The sequence below is a fragment of the Prionailurus bengalensis genome, chromosome A1 (genome assembly GCF_016509475.1).
Source record: "Prionailurus bengalensis isolate Pbe53 chromosome A1, Fcat_Pben_1.1_paternal_pri, whole genome shotgun sequence".
Classification (NCBI taxonomy): domain Eukaryota; kingdom Metazoa; phylum Chordata; class Mammalia; order Carnivora; family Felidae; genus Prionailurus; species Prionailurus bengalensis.
Genome location: NC_057343.1, coordinates 106348499 through 106374677, shown reverse-complemented (window position 1 = coordinate 106374677; position 26179 = coordinate 106348499). Strand labels below are relative to the sequence as shown.

General features: G+C 39.7%; 1 protein-coding gene across 1 annotated transcript in view; it reads left to right on the top strand.

Annotated features, from left to right (window-relative positions):
* Nucleotides 1-26179, top strand: part of FBN2 (fibrillin 2) — a 260207-nt gene that overhangs the window by 216859 nt on the left and 17169 nt on the right. Inside the window, exons 42-57 of the mRNA XM_043586875.1 lie at nucleotides 454-522; nucleotides 1401-1526; nucleotides 1710-1835; nucleotides 2292-2417; nucleotides 4263-4379; nucleotides 5956-6084; nucleotides 6518-6637; nucleotides 9320-9445; nucleotides 10130-10282; nucleotides 11240-11305; nucleotides 11612-11737; nucleotides 12329-12448; nucleotides 13330-13452; nucleotides 13903-14034; nucleotides 24016-24141; nucleotides 25467-25673. Of these exons, the coding sequence (XP_043442810.1) occupies nucleotides 454-522; nucleotides 1401-1526; nucleotides 1710-1835; nucleotides 2292-2417; nucleotides 4263-4379; nucleotides 5956-6084; nucleotides 6518-6637; nucleotides 9320-9445; nucleotides 10130-10282; nucleotides 11240-11305; nucleotides 11612-11737; nucleotides 12329-12448; nucleotides 13330-13452; nucleotides 13903-14034; nucleotides 24016-24141; nucleotides 25467-25673 (1992 nt within the window). The remainder of the gene's footprint in view (nucleotides 1-453; nucleotides 523-1400; nucleotides 1527-1709; nucleotides 1836-2291; nucleotides 2418-4262; nucleotides 4380-5955; nucleotides 6085-6517; nucleotides 6638-9319; nucleotides 9446-10129; nucleotides 10283-11239; nucleotides 11306-11611; nucleotides 11738-12328; nucleotides 12449-13329; nucleotides 13453-13902; nucleotides 14035-24015; nucleotides 24142-25466; nucleotides 25674-26179) is intronic.

Below are 26179 nucleotides of genomic sequence, written 5' to 3'. Positions count from 1 at the left end.
AGACAAAATTCATGTCTCATTCACTTCTCATTGTTTGTTTCACACTGTGAGACTGTTTTTTGCACACTTCTGCCTATGTGCAATTTTTAATTCCTTTTTAAATTCCTAACCTAACCTGGTTTTCCAGTGTGAATAAAGTGGACCATTATTAAAGATCTGCATTTCCAAAGAACAGAAGAATTTAAATGCCTAAAGTAGATATTTTGAATCTTGTAATGATTTCCTTCTAACAAAAGAGCAGTAAAAAGTTAATGATGAAAATAATGGTAAAGAATGCCTAGATCTACTTCTCGCAGAAGCTGGTACTGTTAGTGAGTAAATATAACTGAAATTAAGATGTATGCTTGTGAGTAATAGAAATATATTTGTCAGTGCAAGTAATAGTATGTAAAATGCTACCTGAAATGAGTTTGAGAATTTTAAGAGTGGATTTGTTTCATTTATATTTTAAAGCTGACTTCAAGACCATATGTGGAAATATCCCTGGATTCACCTTTGACATTCACACTGGAAAAGCTGTTGGTAAGTTCTTCCAGATTATGTTTATTTTAATACCTACAGGTAGCATTATTTAAAAGTCTGTTCAGTGTTTTTAAAGTTTAAAGTGCCTTGAAATATAATAATCTGGATTCTGATCTAATATAGTTAGACAAGAAAGACCTAACATGTTTACAGACTCGGCCCAAGTGTTAATAATGGTTTTATTCCGTCAGCATAGTCGGTGATTGAGTTAGGGTAGTTCCAGGACTATCTCAAGATTTCATACATTTCAAGCTGAAATCTTAATTTTCCTTTCCACGAAGACTCTAAACAATCCACTATATTGTAACCTTCAGTCTCTCTTTTCCTTAAGTATATGTTTATGTTTTTGGTGTATTTTTGCAGTGTCCCTTTCTACTGATGTACCTTGGAATTTGCAGAATTATTAATTATCCACATTAATTTTTTCTGAATGTACTTTCTGTTGTTCATTCTGCTTTTCTTCCTCAAAGACTAAGTAAGCAATATAATTGTAAGTCTCCGTTATCACTACGTATGTAACAAGGTACAGATAATTAAGGACACATAGCTTTCATCATTACATGAGTAGCAGCAGTTAGGGGAGCCTGAAACGTAACTTGAAGTTTGATTCTCTAGGAAGTTTATTTACTACATTGACAGTAAAATCACCTGATATATTGATCAGCTACTTATTTTACCAACACTGTTTAAAGAGAAATAGGCTGTTATATGGCCTTATATGCTTTTGTAAATTCAGATATCATTCATATCAGTGTTAAAATTTATTTTTGTGACAGTGTGTGTTCTCATTCCAGCATACCCATAACATTATCAGAGGTTTTTATGATACATACATTAAGCAGAGCCGTGTATATTTGACCGAATCTGTTCATTTTCAGACATTGATGAATGTAAAGAGATTCCAGGCATTTGTGCCAACGGCGTGTGCATCAACCAGATTGGCAGTTTCCGCTGTGAATGCCCTACGGGCTTCAGTTACAATGACCTGCTCCTGGTCTGTGAAGGTAATCTGAATGATGCATGACCCCCTAGGCAGGAAAGTTTGGTAGACATAAATGATTTTTGGACGGTTTTCCGATTTTTATGGTTTCTTCTACAGTACTGAAGAGCGGGTCACCAAACTAGTGAAGCGAATGTCATAGTAATGGAGTGAGGAAGTTCTTTAAATGGAACTGTTGCTCTTTCAGATATCGACGAGTGCAGCAACGGTGATAATCTGTGCCAGCGGAACGCAGACTGCCTCAACAGCCCCGGGAGTTACCGCTGTGAATGTGCCGCGGGCTTCAAACTGTCCCCCAACGGAGCCTGCGTAGGTGAGAGAGAGACCGACTCCTTGCCCAGCATTCTGTGTTCCCTGCGCTAAGCAGTTGTCCGTGCTTTCCTACCAAAAAATATTTTCGGAGATAACTTTGAAATGATTTCCTAAGTAAATCTTTTCATTCATATTGAACTATTTTGCCATGTATTTTGGTTTTTTGTTTGTTTGTTTTTGGTTAGGTAAAAGAAATCTCTTCAATTGGATTTTCTAAAGATTAGACCTAAAATGAAATAGTATCCCTGAGATACCCATCACCCTGTAAGAATGGCCTAATTTTTTTTTAAGTCTTGGAGAGTTTAAAGCCTTGCTTTTTTTTGATTCAGCTGTTGTTATGGTTCATTCTCAGCCTGTCTGTAATAATTAGTAGCAGGTTATAGAAACATGCCTGTGAAAAAATGAAGGAATCTTAATAAAAATCAGATATGTCTAACGTGTTTTATTTTTGTTTTAGATCGCAACGAATGTTTAGAAATTCCTAATGTTTGCAGTCATGGCCTGTGTGTGGATTTGCAAGGAAGTTACCAGTGCATCTGCCACAATGGCTTTAAAGCTTCCCAGGACCAGACCATGTGCATGGGTAAGAGGGAGGACCTGAGTTCCAGGAGAGAAGTGACCTGAGACTCCAGAAGAGACTATGGGTCGGCCACTTGCTGTGACTGACTACCACGTCTCTGTCAAAAACCGTCTTGGCCAAAAGTTAGCTCTGTTAAACCGTTTGTGCCTTGGTTGAATGTAAAATTTGCAAGCAGGGGGACACCACGGTTGGCTCTCTGGTTCACTGTTCACAGCCTTTTTGCCCAGATGCCTTTCACACACTTTACCACGTACTCTGGGACACTCCAGGTTATGTGGACGTCCCCACAGTACCCAGTGGCCCTTTGCCCTTCTCTGGTCCCATTTAAGAAAACCTTTCCAGCTGTAAGAATGCAAGGGAGTGGTAATAGTAGTGGGAGCAAGAGGGTTGAGATGAATATATAGACACACACATACACACATCTTATACACCTTTTCCCGAAATCATTGAGTACATGGGACTTACCTGCTTCTTTTGTGTTTTAACTCTTAAAAAAATATTTTTAGCAGAAAATGTACCAAAACTCTCTAAAATGTCCCCATAGCTAATGTAATGGGTAACTGAGCAGTAATAATGTTCAGTAAGTACTTGCTGAGCTGACAGGTGATGAGATTGCAAAGGCAGATAGGCTGGCTGGCCCTTATGGAGCCCACCCTTGGAACTCAGTGTAACTCCTTCAATCTGATGTCGACAATGGGCTCCATCTCAGCCAAAACAGTTCTCCCTGCTTTGCACTTGAAGGAGGAAAATTACATTAAAAACTTGGCTATGTATAATTAGCACATTCTCAGTTTAGGAAAAGCTGAAGTTATGCATCTACTATTTTGGTATTGAAGATACTACCTATCTGAAAAGTAATGTCAGATTTCAGCACCATAGAACTGCTTTCCTTTATGACATATCCATACAACAAGGACTGCCCGGAAAACGTCGCCTCCTATGACCTCCCCTGTGGACTTGGGCCGTGGTGGTGGAAAAAACTCTCTAGGAGATGCTGTGCAAAAGACAAATAGAGGATCTAGCCCTATATGCATGAACTTTCTGAGAATACTTGCTCACGCATGCTTCTCCTGGCTGTACTCTGTAAGAGAGATAACATGATTTGCTAAAAAATACATGAGATTTGATTCAGAGATTTATATGGAGGAAATAGGCCCTCGATTCTAATTCATTCTAATTCATTCATGATGAAAGTCAGTGAGACTCCTTCATAATACTACTCTTCAACAAAGCTTTCTTCCTAAGAAACATTACTTTTTTTTTTTTTTTTTTTTTTTGCATAGAAGAAGAGTTCACACAGCCTGGAATTCATTGTGTAGGGAATCTGTTGTCTTCTAGGAAGAGTCCTTTCTAAACGTTTTTTTTAAATTCCATTTCTTGAAAGCTAATACTAATGAGTTATAATAGACATCTTCAGTGTGGATTCTGTTAACTCATAAAGTTTAGGAAACTAAAATTTGTCTGTGTTGTGCTGATCAAATTAATGTATGTAAATTTCTGGGGAAGTGGTGTTGATAATGCTTAATAGAACAAATTGTTTAGGGTTTCAGAAGACTGGTTTCCTTACAAAGTCGACAAGCAAACCCGTTCGTTAGAACATCTGCACTCAAAGGGATGCTTGCTTAGCCATATGAGCCTATAAGTCACTCAACAGCACTGCATCTGATAGTTTTATAATTTAGAGTTTTCTCCACCTCATGCTCATTTTCCCGGAAATAAATAGGGGTTCCTAAGTATTGAATGAGGAAAATATAAGTGACTCTGTACTTTTTAAAAATGTAAATCTTTAACAGGCTGTGTTTTTCTAGTTAAAAAATTGAATTCCTTGGAGCCAATGTTTCTTTGTAGATGTTGACGAGTGTGAGCGACATCCGTGTGGAAACGGGACTTGTAAAAACACGGTTGGATCCTATAACTGTCTCTGCTACCCAGGGTTTGAACTCACTCATAATAATGATTGCCTGGGTAAGTTCTCAGTCCTTTATTGCTTCTATTTATGTCCATATAATATACTGGAATAAGGAATAAAACCAGAGTAAATCAGATGTTTTTATCCCTGAAGTTGCTGATTGGTGCCGAAAAGTATTGTAATAACATTGACTCATTTCCACTGAACTGAAGTCACAGATTGGCTTAAATAATCACAGGACAATCTGCTGTGTTCAGCACTTCTGTCAATCAATCCATCGATACAGCGGGGGAAGCCATGAAGACGATAGTAAATCTACTGGGATTACTCTATGATTTGAAGTTATTTTTACCCCTTAAATGGGATCGAAGATAGACCTGTCATTGCTCCAGTGTTATTCCAAGTATTTCAAACAACGCATTCTTGATTTATATTCGAATACTGACAGAGTCTCCAACTTAAAAACATGTTGTGTCTTGAAACTTTTTTTATTTTTTGTCAGCCTTTCAAGCCACAGATGCCTTTTCCCACAGAAATGGTGAGCCAGTGGCTAGGTGTCCAGGTCAGCCCTCAGAAACCTATTTGATTTCAGTTGTTGAACAACTGTAAATTTTCAGTGGAAACTTAAAAAGTGTCGGCTCTGCGTGGTACAGGATTGTATCGTTTACCCCTAAATGACAACGATTAAAACAAGGGTTGGCAGTGAGTAGGGGAGGTTCCTGAAGTTGGTGGAGGACACAGCAAGAGAAAGGACAAATGTTGACCACGTGTCAGGCACTGCACTGGTGCGTCTCAACTAATGTGTCTTTGTTCACCTGGTCCTATAATGTCTCCGGCTTTCTACCATGATGGGATCAGCACAGCTCAAATGCACCTCTGATTTACCCCAAAACACACTCTTCTCAATTTTGTTTTGGTTTGTTTTTTCTTTTTCAAAATTCTGCCATTGTGAACAAAATTTAGAGCTAATTGGACATTGTTTCAAGTACCACCTTCTTGTCTCTAGTTTCTCAGATCCTTTGTACAACCAGGGAGAGCTGAAGACACATTGCTATGGCTCTGATCAGAGTGCACAGCCTTCAGACAACTGAGAAAAGTACTCAAATGCAGTCAGCCCTAAGCTGAACTGAAACTTAAGATTTTTTGCTTTCAGATTCTGCATTTTGTCAGCAAAACACATGTCAGCAGTCCTAGAGTATTTTTATTATAATGTATTTTTCTGTATTTAATATGCCCCATTATTTGTCCTTTGAATATACTCAGCTTATCTCCAGGTAAAGTCATCTGCAAACTAGGCTGTCAGGTTAAATCTGTATACGTTCTTGTCTCCAGGAAAAGAAATAGTTTTCATTTGAAAAGAATGGAAGTCTTCACTACATGTAAACCTTCAGTTTTTATCTGGTTATAAATTTGTTATATTAATATCAAAAAGTATGGTTGAGATATACTAGGGATCTACATGGTCTTAGTCACATGATCCTTATAATATGAGCCATTTTCTCTGTATTGATGAGGAATTGTAATGAAGCATGTTTGTAAATGCATACCAATGAGTATGCTTTGACATTGCAATGTGTAACATCATATGCATGTAAGAGCTCTCCCTGAAAGCTAATTCTCATTTGCTTACAGACATAGATGAGTGCAGTTCCTTTTTTGGTCAGGTGTGCAGAAATGGACGGTGTTTTAATGAAATTGGCTCCTTCAAGTGTTTATGTAATGAAGGTTATGAACTTACTCCAGACGGCAAGAACTGTATAGGTAAGTAGCAACATAATAAAAAGTCTTTGTATTTTGTTAAATAAGGATGTGACTCCCCCAGCCCTACACACACACCTGGAAACTCCATTCACATGTCATGGGATCATCTGATCACTTGGCGAAAATAAGATACCATGGGAAATTTTGGTGTAAGGACAACGCCAACAATTGGGAATGACTTGTCTGCAATGCTTTTATTGGAAGAGAGCTTGGGGCTATCCATGTCTCCATAAAAGGAGACAAAGGAGACAAATCAGGAAAATTAGCCTCTTGCCAAATGAGTAATACTCAAGATGTCAAAAGAGTATCTCAGGGCAAATTTGTCCATAGTGACCTGACAGATCAGAGAGAGCAAGTTGAATTCATGTTAGTATCGTTTGGCAGCAGTCATCTCATAGTTAAATCATTTTTTTTTTCTCCTTTCTCTTTAAAGATACTAATGAGTGTGTTGCCCTTCCTGGCTCTTGTTCTCCTGGTACCTGTCAGAATTTGGAAGGGTCCTTCAGGTGCATCTGTCCGCCAGGGTATGAAGTGAAAAGCGAGAACTGCATCGGTAAGGTTAACATTTGTTCCGAGGTCCACGAGCTGTTTGGTGTAAGACAGGTTGGGTAAAGACCCTTTGGAAGTATACTAAATCCAAACCAGTGCAAGCAGGCTGACCTAGGGGATGCAACGTGTAGCAGACTACATCTGCATTGTGGAACCATCAGAATCCTTTTGAACGTAGGGATAAAGAATTTAGGGATGTGGGGCTGGTCATGAACAGAAATGCTATACTAGTGAGAGAATTTTCAGTGCACTCTGATCTTTTTTCCAAATGTCAACAGAGACTTTCTCCTGAATTTAAAGAGAGTCTACAAAAATTGTAATCTTTGGCAACCAATTTTAAAACAGCTATTAAAGGTGTCTGGAGTCCTAGAAATGTGGAGCAGAAAATCTTGACCATGCCGTTGAGACATTTTTTTCCTTGGGAAGGCCTCATGTCAAAACAGAAAATATTAATCCATTTGTCATAACAGATGTTTTTATGCTGAAACTCCTCCAGCATACAAGAACACTGTAACCACATCAAAAGTGGGTTCCAGAACTGCCTGGTGAACATGATGAAGGCCGACCTTTTTACAGTTACTTAATTTCACTTTTATACAAATTATTTTTTACAGTCTTGTTGAAATTCAGAAGCACCATCTTGGTGTGGTTCTTCTAACATGAAGTGATCACTGAGGGTTTTTTGCTTTTGTTTTGTTTTGTTTTGCCTTGTAGTTGTCCAATTAAACAAAAATTCTTTGTAGCTCTACTGTTCACTTTCAAGGGGCCTATATGGACAGAACTGAAGGAAACCGTTTACTTGATCAAATTTAATTATTTTTCAGTCCATGTGATTTCATATAGTGGAGATATCATCCCTAGTCTTACCAGTTGGGCCTTAATATCTTTTCCCTTTCTTGATCTGTGTAGTGCGCTGTAAAATTGCCTAGTGTTTTTAATACTTAAAAGATAATAAATCCTAGAAGCATCTTAATAAAAACCTTCTTGAAAAGTTTAAGATCCTTTCATTTTCTTTATTCCGTATTTAATCTCAGTTCTTCATTTTTCCTATAACACATCCCTTTGTGGAACAATGATGGCAGTGGTATGTCCACCATTAGGAGGGAAAAGATACATACGCTTCTTTGTGTCAGACTCAGCTGCTTTTTCTCTTTGTGGAAAAAAAGAAATCTCTGACTCAGTAACATTTTATTAAACTGCAGAACCATTTTTTTCTTACTGTTACCAATGCTCCTATTTTGCATTTCTGAAAAGTACACTTTTAATTAACTGCACTGCAAGACTATTTCCTTCAGGCTAGAATCTCTTCTACCAATTTTTCCAAATGAAATGGTTTCTAATGTGACCATATACACACTTAACATGAACATATACTTACTACACCTGTATACACATGCAAGTTGATGACAACTTTCACCGTACGTAACAGTGAACACCTTGCACCTCTTAGGTGCTGGGGTTACAAAAAGATACAGCCCTTGCCTTTGGTAACCTACTGCAGAAGAGAAAAGATCTGTTTTGTAAGTAAACCCACTGTGTAAAGATACCCTTGCAATCCACTGGGTCAGACACTGCACTGGAGGTACATTAAGGCAGAGGGAGCTCAGGGTGAGGCTGTGAACGTTGGTGGTGGGGGCAAAAAGAAAGTCAGGGAAGCCCATCACAATGGATTGGTGACACTTGGGGTGGTTCTTAACTGTTGTATAGGAATTTACAACCAAAAAAAGGAACAGAACAGAGAAGGCTATTGGCAAACACAGCCAACTCGAGTGTGGTAAGGGGCATCAAGTGGCCAACCCAGACAGAAGACTGAATGCAAATGGAGAATGTAGTATGTGCCTGACACCGTGCTAGACTAAGCTGTGCTGCAGTGACCCAGACAGACCCATAGGTCATGTCCCCATGGAACTTACAGTCTCACGTGGCTGGAATTATGTAATGTCTATTCACTTACGTAAAACAACTCAGTAAGCACTTCCAATGAAACAAAGGCCAAATGTCACTGCTAAGGAATCCTTATTTGAAGGAACCGTTCTGGGATGAGTGGGAATGATGAAATTCTCAGACCCACGTCCGAGTCATCCTGGTTCCAGCAGGCACAGATTTTCAAGCAGATGTGTGGTTTAGAAAAACAACCTGGTGGCCCTGTGAAGGGACTAGACAGAGATGCGGCAGGCTGTTAGGATATTTACGGTAATCCGGGCAGGTGAGGTTGAGTTTGAATTCACAGAGGAGGCTGAAGGAGCAGGTCACATGCTGCCTGCATAAGGTTAAAAGGTCAGGGGGAAGAAGAAAGATGACTCGGGGATCTTAATTTGGATGGCGGATGGCAGAGAGGAGCATGAGAGAAGGAAACCATCTGAGGCTGTGACACTTGGAGGATATTGAACAGTTGGTCATGTCAGGTGGCCACACACACACCCCTAGGGATCCACTGCAAGGAGCTAGAATTCTATTTGGCTGTCTGGGCCATATGGTTGGTTGAATCTGGATACAGTCTTTGACTTTTGAAGCAATAATCGTCTACTTTTAAAGAGCAAGTTATAGATACACATTATGTATTCGTGTTTCGTATTAAATAATCAATGGCTAGTGGGTTATTGTAGTATGGACAAACTGTTTATTTTCAAAGACTGAACAGTGTATTGATCTGCCTGAATTCATACATTCTCCTGCTGTCGTCCAGACATAAACGAATGCGACGAAGATCCCAACATCTGTCTGTTTGGTTCCTGCACCAATACTCCTGGGGGCTTCCAGTGCATCTGCCCGCCTGGCTTTGTATTGTCTGATAATGGACGGAGATGCTTTGGTAAGCTTTGGAATGACTTCTGTGTCATAATTTGACCTTAAGAACTTCACAGATAGACAGTAAACCATCATGCTAGTGTTTGTCACTACAAAGAACGTGTCTGTGGCAACTACGTCTGCGTTAAAAATCTAGGTCTCAACACTAAATGTACTGGACGCCTTTTAAGGTACTGTGAATTTTCAACCCTGTTTCCGCAGTTTTTTAAATTTCATACTGAAAAATTATTTTCATTCATTTGCTTATCATTATTATTACTGTTTTTGCTTCACTGTTCCATTTGTCGTTGGACCAAATTTTTTGTACTGTGCTGTATGAGTTGCTTTTAATGTGATATGACTTACTGAAACTTACATGGATTTTTTTTGTGTGAGGCTATAACATAACAATAGAAGAGATACAGAAATAATTTTAATACTGAGCGTAATTTCTCAGATTTCCTAGGGACGTCATAAAAACACTTTTAACATTTCAGATAAGTATGTAAAATTTTATAGACAGGTCAATTTAAATTGGCATGTGAAATCAGCATTGGGGGATTTCCAGACCTGTCTTTTCACTGCTGACCTCATCTGCATCCAGTGTTCGGCCCGTGAGAAATGTTCCGTCAGAAAGTTATACACGAAGTATTCCATCTTTTTAAATGACCAAGAAGGAGGTCTGTGATGTTTGCTTTCTCTTGACTAGATACCCGCCAGAGCTTCTGCTTCACCAACTTCGAAAATGGAAAGTGTTCTGTACCCAAAGCCTTCAACACCACTAAGGCAAAATGCTGCTGTAGTAAAATGCCAGGAGAGGGCTGGGGCGACCCCTGTGAGCTGTGCCCCAAAGACGACGAAGGTAAGAGCAGGCGCGTAAGACTCCACTTTGTGCTGGTTTGGGAATGTGTTTGTCGGTCACCATGGAACTCAGGAATATTGCGAAGGTGAAATGGCTCCCTCACGTCTAAACTGGTCACCTTAGTGTGAGGGGTTTCTTTCCAGCGTGTGTATTCAACACATGTGAGTGCAGGTTAGAGTTACTGTTAGTTCATTTCTCCCCCCGAGGTCCGTATTACTTGCTTTCAGAGGAATGAATTTGAGAGGTACAGTGCAGGGGATGCGAGGAGTGGGGGGGAAAACTCATGCTGAGTCAGCATGAGGGCCATTTGCAGGGTGAGACCGAGAGCTTCCCAGGTCTCCTGTTGTTAGCGTAGTCGAGTTGTAGGTGCCTCCCAGCAACCTGGGAACTAGCCTGACCTCTAGGTCGGAGGTGGCTTCTGTGTGTCATGGGCTCCTCGGCACTGAACGAGCAGACAGATAAGGGATGCCTGGGTAGCTCAGTCAGTTAAGCGAGCAACTCTTGATCTCATCTCAGGTCATGATCCCAGGCTTCTGGTTCGTGGGTTTGAGCTCCGTGTCGGGCTCTGTGCTGACAGCAAGGAACCTGCTTGGGATTCTCTGATTTTCTGTCTCTCTCTCTCGCTCTCGCTCTCGCTCTCGCTCTCTGTCCCTCCCCCACACGCCCTCTCTCAAAATAATTAACATTTAAAAAAACAAAAACAAAAAAACTAGCAAACAGAACCGGAAGCCCTTAGTAGGCAGCACTCTGGGAGGAGCTGGGCAAGCCCAGGTGACCTTCTCTAAAAAGGCTCAGGGTTGCTTTTGAAGTAAATCATAAAAATAAAATAAGACTCTTGTCAAAAGCAACTTGTAGATGGAAATTAAGTCTAATTTCATGTACACCCTCCATCAGTTCTTAAGTTGTCCCACAACTGAGGCTCTTCGGTCAATGGGGAATTTGTGTTTTTCTCTGTAGTTGCATTCCAGGACCTGTGTCCGTACGGCCACGGAACTGTCCCGAGTCTCCATGACACACGTGAAGGTGTGGTTTGATGTATTTTATTCCTGTAGTCTTTGTGTAAATATATTTTTGTGTATTTGTTCTATAAATCATGTTTATTTTACTGTGTCACATATAGTATATTTTAACATATGTACACAATGTTCTATATCACATGTGTTATCTTCAGCATTGTAAAACTGCATTGTATATTGCATACAATCTGTTTATCTGGTGAAAAGAAATGTTTACGTGTTTTATAAATTTTAAGTCTGTGTTGAATAAATACACATGGTTGTGATGTCTCCTTTTATACGGAGGAAGTTTATGGACGATTCTATATTTTAGATGTCAACGAATGCCTTGAGAGCCCAGGCATTTGTTCAAATGGTCAGTGTATCAATACAGATGGCTCTTTCCGCTGTGAATGTCCGATGGGCTACAACCTTGATTACACTGGAGTACGCTGCGTGGGTGAGTGCTGACTCCACATTACATATTTGGAAGCTTCCATTCCATTTCTCATGTTTAGTAGAAGGTCTCCCAGGTGCCCTGGGTGGTGGGAGGATTTACAGAGCCAGTATCAGCAGCTAGTAATAACTGCTTTTTCTTCTCCCTTTTTACATTTACTAGTAGATCTGGTTTACGTGAACATGGAGAGAGGTGCCCAACCTCTGCCTTCCACCAGATATACAAACTCTGATGTGCCTAGAGATTTATACTTGGCAGAGCAGCTAACTGGGAGAGAAGTCCCTTTTACTTTGTGACTTTCTGTACCTGCTCCTATAGCAGAAGACCACATCCCTCTCTGGGTTTGTGATTTTTAGGGAAAGCATGGCTATCTTAGGAGTCAGAGCTTTGCACGCTTGATCCTTTGGGGTCCTCTGTACTGAATAAAGGCAAGCCAGCCAGCTAATGGCAGGGAGGGTGCAGAGTCAGGTGTGGCCTGTACAGATCCTGGCAGTTTGTGAGGGCCAGGTGGATGGATGTGATTCGTGGGCATGCACATATTAAGCTAAAACTTCCCTAAACTTGGGGGCACTTTTTTATTCCTTTTTTTCCCAGATACTGATGAATGTTCCATTGGCAATCCGTGTGGGAATGGGACATGCACCAACGTTATTGGGAGTTTTGAATGCAATTGCAATGAAGGCTTTGAGCCAGGGCCCATGATGAATTGTGAAGGCAAGTGATACTTCCCTTAAATACTACTTCTGCTTGATCTAGAAAGGTTTTTTTCCTGTCTCTTCTTTTACTTTCATTGTTTTGGTGTTCTACTGATGATTACGTTCATCACAAGTATTCTTTTCCTCTGCCTCGGTGAGAGTAGAGTCACAGCAGCTATTTTAAAGCCCTTGTCTGATAGGTCCAGCATCTCGGTCATGTCAGAGTCAGCATCTGTTGATGGTATTTTCACTTGAAGTTAGCTCCCCAGCAGGAGGTTAATTTTAGATTATTCCCTGGATATTGTGAGTGATATCTTTGCAGAATGCCGATGCTTTTGTCTTAGCAGGCCGTTAACTTGGATGAACATAAAAGCAGACTGTCAGGCCCGTGGAAGACAGAGGTTCAGATTAAGTTTTTTGCTTTTATGCAAAATAGTGTGTCTCCATCTCTAGCCCTCTCCCATCTGGGATTTCCTCTCACTCTTGAGCAGCCTTGGTTGCCCCCACCTCCCTCCCCCGATTGCCATGCATAGAAGCTCAGAACATTTCTATTGAAGATTTAGCTGCCAGGCCCTGCTGCTGGCAGGACTATGTCCATCCACAGCGTAATTTCAGAAAAAGAAAAATATTGGGAACTTCTTTCTTGCTGGTTGTTTGCAGAGTTTCAACTTACCACTAAAGACTACTTCAAGTAGTCGTTTCTGTTTTTGTTTTTGTTTTCAGAGTTTATGGTTGTTATTTGTCGGAGGGTGAGTTTATTAGGTGCTCACTTTTCCATATCAGGAGTGGAGGTTCTATTATATTACTGCTTTCTCGATGACTGCTAAATAAATACAGCAGTGTTTATTTAAACAATTAACACTCTAGGCTCAGTCCCTGCTTACCTGTTTGTTTGATTAGATATCAATGAGTGTGCCCAGAACCCGCTGCTCTGTGCTTTCCGCTGCATGAACACCTTCGGGTCCTACGAATGCACATGTCCAATTGGCTATGCCCTCAGGGAAGACCAGAAGATGTGCAAAGGTAAGGCCATGGACAAGAGAGTAGTTAAAACTTATTTGCCACGCTGGAAGTGTACTGCAGTGAAGTTACAGTTCTCATCTATGTTCTTCTAGAGTTTACAGCCCTGTATCTGACAGGATTTTGCTGGTAGATTTCCATATCTAGGTAACAAGACACCTGATGGTCTGCCTAAGCAAGTCAAAGATAAAAGAGGTTGAAGAACCCACAATCTTGGGCTCTTATTAAAGAAAAGACTGTCCTTCCCTGAACTTCTTCTCATTGGGATCAATGCTGAAACTTTTATAAGTCTAGAATATACCCAACAATTGGAAAATATTGGGCTCCTCCTTCCTCTGTCACACAATAGCATTTTAAGAGCCTTAAGACCAGAAATAAGACCTAGAACTCCAAAACAATATCCTGCTCCTGGGAATTTGTTTTGATCTTTTTCCTACGAAAACTGTTTTCTAGATCTGGATGAATGCGCCGAAGGTCTCCATGACTGTGAATCTAGAGGCATGATGTGCAAGAATCTGATAGGCACCTTCATGTGCATCTGCCCGCCTGGGATGACCCGACGGCCTGACGGAGAAGGCTGTGTAGGTAAGGCCTGAAGGGTCTGCTTATTTAAGACCCCTAGCTCAAGACACATTTGGAGCACTATTTCCAAATCATCCTAACTTCAAGCCAACTACTTTTCTAGGTATTTCAAGGCTGTGCTAGAGCTGGATTTCTTCTATGTCTGGGTCCATGCCAATATAACAGCTTCTAGATGATGCACAGGCAGTTATGCCTGTCCCAGATTACATAAGCCTTCTTGTTTTTCATAATTCTGAGGGTACATATGCAAGCAAGTAAATACAGAGAAAAAAAATTTAAAAGAGGAACCCCAAGGGGAGCCTGGGTGGCTCAGTTGGTTGAGCATCCGACTGCGGCTCAGATCCTGATCTCACCGTTCATGACTTTGAGCCCCACATGAGGCTCCGTGCTGACAGCTCAGAGCCTGGAGCCTGCTTTGGATTCTTTCTCTCCCCCTTAACTGACTGAGACATCCAGGCAACCCGAGAATTTTGATTTTAGTCATTCGAGTAGATGTATAAGGGCATCATAGTGTAGTTTTAACTTAAATTTCTTTAATGACATTGAGCATCTTTTCATGTGCTTACCTGCCATGTATCTTTTTTTTTTTAATTTTTTTGCACCTATATGTGTGTTTGAATTTCATCTAGCTAAAATACTTATAAACATGTTTATTTTTTATGCCTGGAATTTTTTTTTTTTTTTTTTTTTTGGTAACTAGCTGAATTTGACATTGTACAGTCACTACATTTATATGTATATTTCCTGGGAGCGAGGGGATGGGCACCATGATCATATCAGGAGCCCAGTTTTCTGGTCCCGGATGTGCCATAAATGAGCTGGGTGACTTAAAAGTGGCCTCATTCTCTTTGTCTCTGTCTCCTCATCTACAGAGTGAGAAACTACGTGATTTGGGTGGGAGGAAGAGGAAGAGACGGAAAAGGCGAAGTGTTTTAGCTCTAGTATTCTATGATCCCATTTCTTCCTTTTTCAAAGAAAAGACCTAGGGCAGCATTATACGTTTGTAATTTCTTCATTGTGAAAAGACGCTAGAGAAGATACAGGTTCTAAAACATTTCTGATCCTCAGGCTTTTCATGATCGCATGCTGGAAGCTGAACCTTCTGCAGAAAGAACTCTTTTTGATCATCAGAAAACTCTTTGTAGTGAAGTTTGGTTTTATACAGACATGTTTTTATAATTAGAAATGCTATTATAAACAGCCAAGATATTATTATAAATAAAAATTATTTACAAATGTCCAAATCAGAATGAAAGATAAAGCCACACGCACGCACACACACACACACAAACATAATAAAAATGCTGAGTACAGTGAGACTGAAATACAACAAAATTATCTCCAAAATGTCAAACACAACAGAAACTAAAAATATTATAAGCTAAAAAGTTGGACTTAGGTAGGAAATCTAAAATCTCTATAAAGAAAACTAAATGTAATCACAAATGAAATTTCTTTAATTTTTTAAGTATAGTTGTAATATAATGTTAAATTACTTTTGGGCATACAACATACTGATTCAGCAAATTTAAACATTATGGTGTGCTCATCACAAGTGTAGCTCCCATCTGTCACTCTACACTGCTATTACAATATCACGAATTATATTCCTTATGCTGTGTCTTATTTCTGTGACTTCATACCTGGAAGCCTGTATTTCCCATTCTCCATCACTCATTCTTCACCCATTTCGCCCATCCCCACAGCCCTCTCCCCTCTGTCAATCATCAGTTTGTTCCCTGTATTTTTATAGGTCTCATTCTGGTTTGTTTGTTTGGTTTGTTCACTTGTTTTTTAGATTCCACATATGAGTGAAATAATACGGTATTTGTCTCTCTCAATCTGATTTATTTCACTTAGCATAATAATCTCTAGATCCATCCATGTTGTCTCAGATGGCATGATCTCATCCTTTCCTATGGCCGCGTACTACTCTGCTGTGTGTAGATACCGTATCTTTCATCATCCATTCATCAATCAGTGGACACTCTGATTGCTTCCATATCTTGGCTATCATAAATAATACTTCAGTAAACAAAGGAGTGCATATATCTTTTCAAAAGAGTGTTTTTATTTCCTCTGGGTAAAAACCCAGTAGGGGAATCGTTGGATTACAGGGTATTTTTATTTTTAATTTTTTGAGGAAGCTCCATTACTATTTTCCATAGTGGCTGCACCAGTTTGCAGTCCCACCCACCGTGTTTGAGGGTTCCCTTTTTTCCCACATCCTTGCCAACAGTTATTTCTTGTCTTTTTAACTTTGGCCATTTTGAAACATTTAAAAAAATTTTTTTAACGTTTTGTTTATTTTTGAGACAGTGAGAGACAGAGCATGAACAGGGGAGGGTCAGAGAGAGGGAGACACAGAATCTGAAACTGGCTCCAGGCTCTGAGCTGTCAGCACAGAGCCCAACACGGGGCTCGAACCCACGGACCAAGAGATCATGACCTGAGCCAAAGTTGGCTGCTTAACCGACTGATCCACCTAGGTGCCCCAAACTTTGGCCATTTTGACTAGAGTGAAGTGATAGATCACTGTGGTTGTAATTTGCATCTCTCTGATGATTAGTGATGTCTAGCCATCTTTTGATGTGTGTGTTGCCCAACTGTGTATCTTCTTTAGGAAAATGTATACTCACGTCCTTGACCCATTTTTTAGTCAGATTGTTTTTTTGGTGTTGAGTTGTATGAGTTACTTATATATTTGGGATATTTACCCCTTACCAGATACAACAGATGAAATTCGACTATATGATATACTATGCCCCAGTGATTCGTTTTAAGTAAGCAAATAAATGAATAGAAAAACGTAAGGAATAGAAAAACTTTACCACGATCATTAAATTTTCATGAAAGTCTTGACAGAATGCTTTTGGGGATTCATTTTGAAATGAATAAAATTTATTTCAAAATGAATTTTGAAATATTAATGAGGGGAAAGAAGCTTTGCTTTTAAGATGATGAAATAAAAATGTGTTACCTCACTTGCATCCCCTGAAGATTTAGAAATGCGGCAGTGGAGGGAAGAGTGTTTATTTAAGTGAGGAATGGTCCCAACTACAGACTCTGAAGAGTATCTTTCAAATAATGTAAAATTTTCAATCAAAAATACGTATTTTTGAGGCTCAGTGACATACTTTTCTTTAGACTGGAGCAGAATACAGATATCTCTCAAAGTGACCAACCCTGATTTAAAGAATTCATCCAGCATCTTCGAGTAGATTAGGGACACAGGTGAATGAGAGAAACCAGTTCGACACTCGGTGTGAAGAGCCAGAGAAGTAAAAGAGAAAACAGTTGACAAGACTTAGAGGACTTTACTCAGAGCCACAGTGACCTCCTAAACTACAAAAAACACTTGGTATGCATGCCCCACGGGCAGAGAGCATAACTGATGTGGTGAGAGAATGCTCGTACAGCAGACGTGAAGTGAAGCTGGGTCACACCCTGCTCAGCACTGGTGATGTGCTTCTGCGCTGTGCTGTAGCATGTAGTAGACCTGGGAAAAGTCCATCAAAGATGAGGAGTTACACGAGACCACAACTAACGTATACGTATGAGGCAAAGGAGAAGAAAGGAAAATAAACAAGAAATGGGCCAAAACACCTTAGGAATGGAAGAGGACAAGTTTAGAAAAATAGTTTTTGTGATCTTTAAGAGACACCATTAAACACAAATTATAATAGAAGATATTGAAAATGAAGATAGAGCAGTATCAAAAGAGAATGGTCTAGCAGAGCTGAGGAAAGAAAGCCATCACAGAGGTTAGTCACAGTAGCGTTTTTGTAATATTTTTATTTCATTTTGAGAGAAAGGGGGAAACAGAAGATCGGAAGCGGGCTCTGCGCTAAGAGCAGAGAGCCCAATGCAGGGCTTAAAGCCATGAACCGTGAGATCGTGACCTGAGCCAAAGTCGGACACTTAACCAGATGAACCACCCAGGTACACCAATCACAGTAGACTTAATAAAAAGTAGCCAAGGATGAAAACACAAGCAAAAATGTGGATATGGAAGTGATTCATTACAAAATGGTACAGGTGGAAGACCAAAAAATCCAACATTGCATAAACGAAGTCCCCCCCCCCCCGAAAAAAAAGGAAAAATGAAAAAAATTGGAACATGTTTGAGCATTTGTGGAATTAAATTTTTGTAGAAAATATTTAAGCCTGTATATGAGAACACACTGCCCCACGAAAAGCTAGTACAGAATAGTCATTTATTCAGTTACACTTCATCAAACTCCTGCTGTTTGTGTGGTTCTTGGGACAGGGTGTTCAACTAGGGCAGGGTGTCCCCCGCACCCCCTGCCCCCACTCTGCTCTCGAGTCATGTGTGTTCTGCTCAGGGAGAAACAGACATCAAACAAACAACTAATCGACATACAAATTTCATATAGTGGTACGTCTTTTTAAGAAAGTAAGATTTAGTGGTTGAATGGGATCTATTTGAGAAGATCCATTGAAGGAAGGCTTCTGTGACAAGGTGACGTCTGAGCCGGGGCCTAGAAATGAAGAGGAAACAGCAGTAAGTACAGATGCCTCAGGCCAGAACGAAGGCCAGTGTAGCCGGAGTTTGTGCCAGGGGAGGAGTGTGAAGTGAGGTCCCCAGGTGGTCATGGGCACGGCAGGCCACGGTAACGAGACTGATTTTGTGGTGCGTGCACCGTGGCAGAGGGATTTAGAATACAGGCCTGCAGATGGACAATGAATGTGAGAAACCTAGATTCATGTCTCCTAGTTCTGGGATTTGGGGCAAGTTGGTTTCACTTTGTGCCTCAAATTCATACTCTAAACATAAATAGGAATAAGGAGAGCACTTACCTCATAGGATTGTTGGGGAGATCCAATAAGTTAATTCATACAAACCCTTAGGACAGTCCTTTGCATACAGTAAAATTTCGCTTGTGTTATTGTTCCTGCCTGATGTACATTTTTAAAAGATCTCTGGTTGCCTAGTGGATAATGCAGCACAAGGGGTTAGGAGTAGAAGCAGGGTTCACTTAGGTGGCTGTTTTCATCATCCCAGAGCTGAAGGAAGCTCAGATAAGGGCCAGAGGTGAAAGGGACTTAGATTTATAATATACTCTGGACATAGTCAACAGAACTTAATGACGGGCTGATTGGATATGGAAGAAGGAAGAGAGGTAGAGAAGACAAATCCTAGCAGTTTACTTGAATAGTTGATTGGATGGCTATTAACTGGTAAGGAAAAGACTGGAAGAAGCAGGTGTGATTGGAAACACAGAAAAAAAAAAAATGTTTCGACCAAGTTAACTGTCAGAAATGTATGACCCTTCCAAGCAGTGACAGCAGGTACACAGATTTGTTTATGAGCCAGGACTACAAATTATTGGCAAACAGGTAGTTACTTAAAAATCACAGGATCAGATGAGGACACCAAGAAAGAAAACACAGAGACACCAAGAAAGAGAACGCAGTGACTGAGCTCTGAACCCTCCAAAATCTAGTGCGGTGAAAAATACTTAGAAGACAAAAATGAGTGACCAGCAAGAGAGGAAGTTCTCCAGGTCAGTGTAGGATTCATGACAATTAAAAGGATGGACTATTCAATTAGTTTTCATTAGACCAGTTAGAGAGTGGTCAGTCACTCGTGTATAATGCTGCTGAGATGTATTGCAGGATATAGAAAGAGAAGCAGTAATTATATTTGGTGGCTTCTTCATCACTAGTCATCAGGTTTTGATTTTAATCAAAACCACAGTGAGATATCACTTCACACCTTTTAGGATGGACAGTCATAAAAAGACAAGAGATAACAAGCGTCGACAAGGATGTGGAGAGAAGGGAACCCTTGTGCACTGTGACCTTAGGCACTGTTGGTGGGAACATAAACGACTAAGGCCACTATGTATGGATTTTGGAGGTTCCTCAGGAAATTAAATATGTGCTACCATATAATCCAGCAATCCCATTTATGGGTATATAACCAAAGGAAACAAAAACATTATCTCAAATACTTGTCAGCTCCAGTGTTCATCGTAGCATTACTGGCAATAGCCAAGGTATGGAAACATCCTAAGGGTTTGTCAGTGGATGAATGGATCAAGAAAATGTACACACATCCTGTCATCTGTGATAACATGTGGATGGACCCAAAGGGCATTATGCAAAGTGAAATAAGCCAGGCAGAGGAAAACAGATACTGCACAGTATTATTTATAAGAGGAATCTAAAAAAATAAAATAAATTGAATTCACGGAAAGAGTAGAAAAATGTTTGCCAGGGGCTTGAGGTCGGGGAAATAGGGAGAGGTTGGTAGAAAGGTACAAACTTACAGTTTATAAGATGAATAAGGTTTGAGGATCTAATGTGTACCATGGTGATTCACAGTTGACAACACTGTACTGTGTAATGGAAATTTGCGAAGAGATTAGAACTTAAATATTCTCTCACAGGAAAAGGATAAATATGTGAGGTAATGGGTGTGTTAATTCACTCGACAGAGGAATCCTTTTACACTATACCTCAATAAACTGGAAATAAAATAGAATAAAATAGGAGTACTGAGGAGGGAAAAAAGAAATCTGTCCTGAAGGGGACCACAAATGAGGTAGTGGGTGGAGGTATGACACATTATTAAAAGAGATTTTTTTTTTAAGATGGAAGTTACTAGAACATGTGTGTTAAGAGAATAACTCTGTGAAAAAGGAGAACTGTGAACTCCTGGAAGGCAATCCAGAGTTCAAGTGCAAGGACTGGCCTTTGAGAAAAACCAGGGAATCGGTATGCTGCTGAAAAAGACAAGAGTTTGAAAGTGAGGGCCAGATAGGGGGTTCATAGTGGGGAGTTGGAGGAGTTCTTGTCGCCCTGCACAGTAGTCATTTTAGAAAATGGAAGCATGGACACACTAGGAAATACAGTAAGATTGTCAAGGGAGTGTTACTTGCCATTTGAGGTTTGAATCGCGAGTTGAAGTGAGACCGTCCTGGTAGTGTGTTTGCCTCTAGCCTATGGGTCTGCACTGCATCAGGCACGGAGTAGACAGCGCTAAGTGCTCCAGGAGTAGCCAACAGTGGAAAGGCGACTAACTGGCAATCCTGATGCCATTGAGAAATTTTCAAAGGATAAAGCGTGGAATGCTAGCAATCAAAATTCTAGAGGTGGTGCAGAATCACACCAAGACACTCCCTAGTGAAGTTACCAATTTCAACAATGGAAAAAGGGAAAGAAAAAAGTGAATTACATTGGTTTCAGGCAACCAAGCAGAAAAACAAAGTATCTACAAGGCAGAAAAAGAAATCAAGCTACTTTTTACAAATTCTCACACTAATTCTCATGCCACTGGTAGTAGAACAAAAGTAATCTAAAACTTTGAGACCTCTGTAGCCATCTTTCAAGTATAGAAGCTCTATTTTGCGTCACCAGACATGGAGGAACTCCGTCTATCCAACAAGAGCCCTTCTTAAAAAAAATCCAAAAAATAATTCAGACAACTAAAAAACAAATCAAAATAAAGGTTAATGACATCAGGGATGGGATTAGATCAAGAAGGCCGACCTTGAACCCTCAACTTCTAGAAATAACAGACACTGCATAGCACACAATATACAAAAAAATGTACCTTTTTTAAATCTATAACTTAGTTCAATATTTTTATAAATAATCTTAAAATTTGTGTATTTCTCTTATTGTGTAATAATTGTTTTTTCCCTACAAGGGAGGAAAAATTTCCCCAAGACACAGCATAGTGGATTTTAGGATGCTGAGAGCAAAGTTGAAAACCTGTAAAGCTTCCAGAGAGAAAACCCAGACTTCCTGCAAATGAACAGTAACACTGGGTCAAAGAGAACAAGGGAACAATATTTTCCAAACGTTCTAAGGGAAAATGATTCTGAACTAAAACTGTATACTCAGTCTAGTAAGGAAATAAACAAAAAATAGGACATTGTCAGAAATGTTCTAAATTAAGTTACCACCCATAATGAAATGACTCTGTGAAATGACCACCAAACGAGATACTCCATTATTTTGTTTCAATTAATGCAAAAGGAAGTTATAGTATACATGAAGCAGTGGTAAGCCAGGGATACAGGAAAGTTTGTTACTTGGTTTAAATAGATCCTGGAGGCACATTTAAAAACAAGATCTAACAAACCAAACTTTTAGGTCACATCAGCATGACAGGTGGCACCAAGGGAGAGCAGAAAGACCTCAGTACTTCTTGACATCTGTGCAAAACTGTTCACTGCAAGTATGTGTCGAGGCTGTGAGGTGGCTACCACTGCAAGGATAGAAAGAAAGTTACAACTTCCAGACAGGAGGTGGGGACAAGAGGAGGGCATAGAAAACTAGACTAGTCTAAGAAATATTGAGAGAAGAGGGCAAGACCACAGTAGATACAAAAGACAATAAAATGATAGGTAAGAATCCAAACACACCAGCAGTCATGATAGTTATAAACTGTGAGTTAAAAAAACAGATGTACTTTTTAAAATTCCTTTTAACAGGGCCTGATGCTGTTCGTAAGAAAGGTGCCAAATCAGAATGTGAGTGAGGTTGAAAATGAAGGGATGGAAAAAAATATTGAGGGCAAGTGCTGATAAAAAGAAAGCACAGGCAGAATAAATATCACCAAATTTGGGGTGCCTAGGTGGCTCAGTGTGTTAAGCATCTGACTTCAACTCAGGTCATGATCTCATGGTCTACGAGTTTGAGCCCCACATGGGGCTCTGTGCTGGCAGCTCAGAGCCTGGAACCTGCTTGGGATTCTGTGTCTCCCTCTTTGTCTACCCCTCCCCCACTCATGTTCTGTCTCTGTCTCTCAAAAATGAATACGCATTAAAAAAATTTAAATATCAACAAATTAAAGATTAAAAAGTATAATTTGCAACAATGTGGTTAGAAGTAGAGTGTATCATGCTAAGCGAAATTAAATAAAGACAAATATATGACTTCACTCATGTGAGGGCTTTAAGATACAAAACAGATGAACATAAGGGAAGGGAAGCAAAAATAATATAAAACCAGGGAGGGGGCAAAACATCAGAGACTCTTAAATACAGAGAACAAATGAGGGTTGCTGCAGGGGTGGTGGGTGGAGGGATGACTAAATGGACAAGGGGCGTTGAGGAAGACATTTGTTGAGATGAGCACTGGGTGTTATATGTAGGGGATGAATCACTGGAATCTACTCCTGAAATCATTATTGTAGTATATGCTAACTAACTTGGATGTAAAGTAAAAAATAAATAAGAAAAAAAAACATCCTAACCAAAAACAAAGCAAAAGCAAAAACAAAAACATCCTGACAAAAAAAATATTAAGAAGTATAAAGATGAAAGCCGTTTATCAAAAATATTTCATTGTCATAAGCTCTCTTAGGTTCTTGATAGCATAGCTTCAAAAAAAAAAAAAAAGGCCCCAAACAAAATTTACAGAATATCAAACCCAGTAAAGATAAAAGAGATTTTAATGAAAACCATTTTGCCCTAATAGATTGATCACCAACCAAAAGAGCAGAACTCCCTAAATTTCTTCAACCAGTAAGAGTCCTCACAAACCACGCTGCTCCTCTGATTTGACTCAAAGCCAGTCTGGGAGCCTGCGCTTCATGCTTGCCTGTGTGGCTTTTACCCTACTCTCCACCCTTCCTTAACACCCCCCTCCCCTCAGCCCCCAGCCTCGCTCCCGTATCGTGTAAACTGGCACCCTCTCCCCCAGAGTTCTTCCTCACCTTGTCTGGTGTCTTGGGGCAAGTTTATGCCTCGTGGAGGTCAATTTTCCATCAAACGACCATACCTCCCCCACAAGGAAGGGAAGGGAAAAAAGAAAAACATTTTGTTAAGAAAGAACCCTCCTGGATGGAGTTAAAAATAAATCCATGTTCACATATGACGAGTTTTTATCCCATCATGTTGGTATTTTGGTGAGGACATTTTAAATAAGATGTAACTCCCTTAAGGATCATTTGTGAAAAGTCATTTTACACTCTGCTCATTATTCACCCTATTTGTTTTCCCAAAGATGAAAATGAATGCAGGACCAAGCCAGGAATTTGTGAAAATGGGCGCTGTGTTAACACTATCGGGAGCTACCGATGTGAGTGTAGTGAAGGATTTCAGTCAAGTTCCTCAGGCACCGAATGCCTTGGTAAGTGGACATCTGATTGTATTGTACTTGGTAAGTAAAACATCCATTTTATGATGTCATCACAGAAGGGCTCTACCTACATAGTCTTGTCTGCTATAAAACCCCCCAATCTGAGTAATCCAGTATGCCTCTTCCTGAAGGGACCCATCTATTAAAATGATGTATTTCTGCCCATGTGTTGTATGCACATCTATGTGTCATGTAAATAGTCTTTTCAAAATTAAGATTAATTAAGCTCTATGGAAAATGTGACTTTACTAAAACTTACATCAGGAGATGATTTAATTCCATAAGAAAATATTTGCTATGTGAGGTAAGCTTTGCTGTATTAATAATATTAAAGTAAATGCCACATTTCAAAAATGCAGTGAAGGTTAATTTTTATTTTACAGTACAGAAAAAAATGTTTTACAAAATATTTTCTTGTGGAAAATATAAAGCTCAGACATTATGTTGTATTTTAATGCTAAAATACCTATATTATAAGCCATTTCAGTTAAATATGAGCAGGTGTAAATGTATGGAGGAGGAAAATTTAAGGCAAACCGAGAAATAAGAGTACTCATCACTGATACAAAAACAGAATGTCTCAGCCATATCAGATTCTCCAAATGATGTCACTGCGTTAAATCCTCGGAAACTGTTAGTCAAGAAAATAAATATTATTTACAATCTAGACCCTTACTAACCACCAATCTTTCCGGAAATAGAAAAGATAACCTACATAGTCTAATGTACTTTTTTGTTCATAGTATTTTCACTGGGATGGTTCATATTAAAGATTTATTTGCCTATTTACATCAGAGAAATTCCTTTATTTATACTAAACAAAAAAACAAAAAAAACCCCATTTAGCCCACATGTTTGAACCCTCTTTTAGATGCAGAAAATATGAGATTGGACTGAATACGTACCAACATTGTAACATCATCTGGAATTTCCACAAATAAATCCTGATACTCATTTGCTTATTTATAGGGAAATGATTTCATTTCATTTTCCTTTTATTTGCATTCTGCAGGAATGATAGCTTGCTATCAACTAGTTGCTGATGGATTGAAGAAAAATAAATCTATTTCTAAAGGACAGTATCACCTTTTGTCAAATTTAATAAACTCTAGTAAAAGAACATGCTCTGAACTGATTCTCTAACACCTTTGTGTTCATGAAACTGTCAGGCAGTGTGGCTGTTCACATAGAAGAGTACTCACCTTTGAAAACATTACCGCCAGGAAGAAAAGCATTGATGGTCCTATTTTACTTGAAGATGAAAATGAAGTGTCAGCACCATGTCACTGATGCTTATTAACTCATTGTTATTTCAGACAATCGACAGGGACTCTGCTTTGCCGAGGTGTTGCAGACGATGTGTCAGATGGCGTCCAGCAGCCGCAATCTCGTCACAAAGTCCGAATGCTGCTGTGACGGGGGGCGAGGCTGGGGTCACCAGTGTGAGCTTTGCCCACTTCCGGGAACTGCCCAGTACAAAAAGATATGTCCTCATGGCCCAGGATATACCACTGATGGAAGAGGTAAGGAGTTGAGGAAATTGATGCACGCTACCAATACCATGAACATTAACTTAGGTTAACCGGAAGGAAAAGTGAAAAATTGATACGATAGCTGAAATACTTACATGCGTTTGTATACGCTTCTTGCTAATGATTTGGAGACTGGAAAAGATGCAGTCTTCATATTTAAGAGGTAGGATTTACTGGGAAAACTGAAAGCTTCGGTAACAGTAAGTAATTTTCTTGAGATCACACCCTTTCTAAGGGATGCACTCAGCAACAGAACATACCTGTCTTACCCCAAAGGCCATGCTTGTAACCCCCCAAACTATACCTGCTTTACTTAAATACGTGTTGCCTATTTGTGCACAGGGACTCAGTCAGTTTGCAACGTATATACAAACCAGCAAGTCTCATTATCAGTTAGTGGTTTCCAATTTTTTTTTTCCCCTTCCTGAGCCCATTCCTCTTTTAAGCAGTTTATATCTAAAGGCTCTAACTTTGGAGGTAAATTCTAGCCTCTGGCC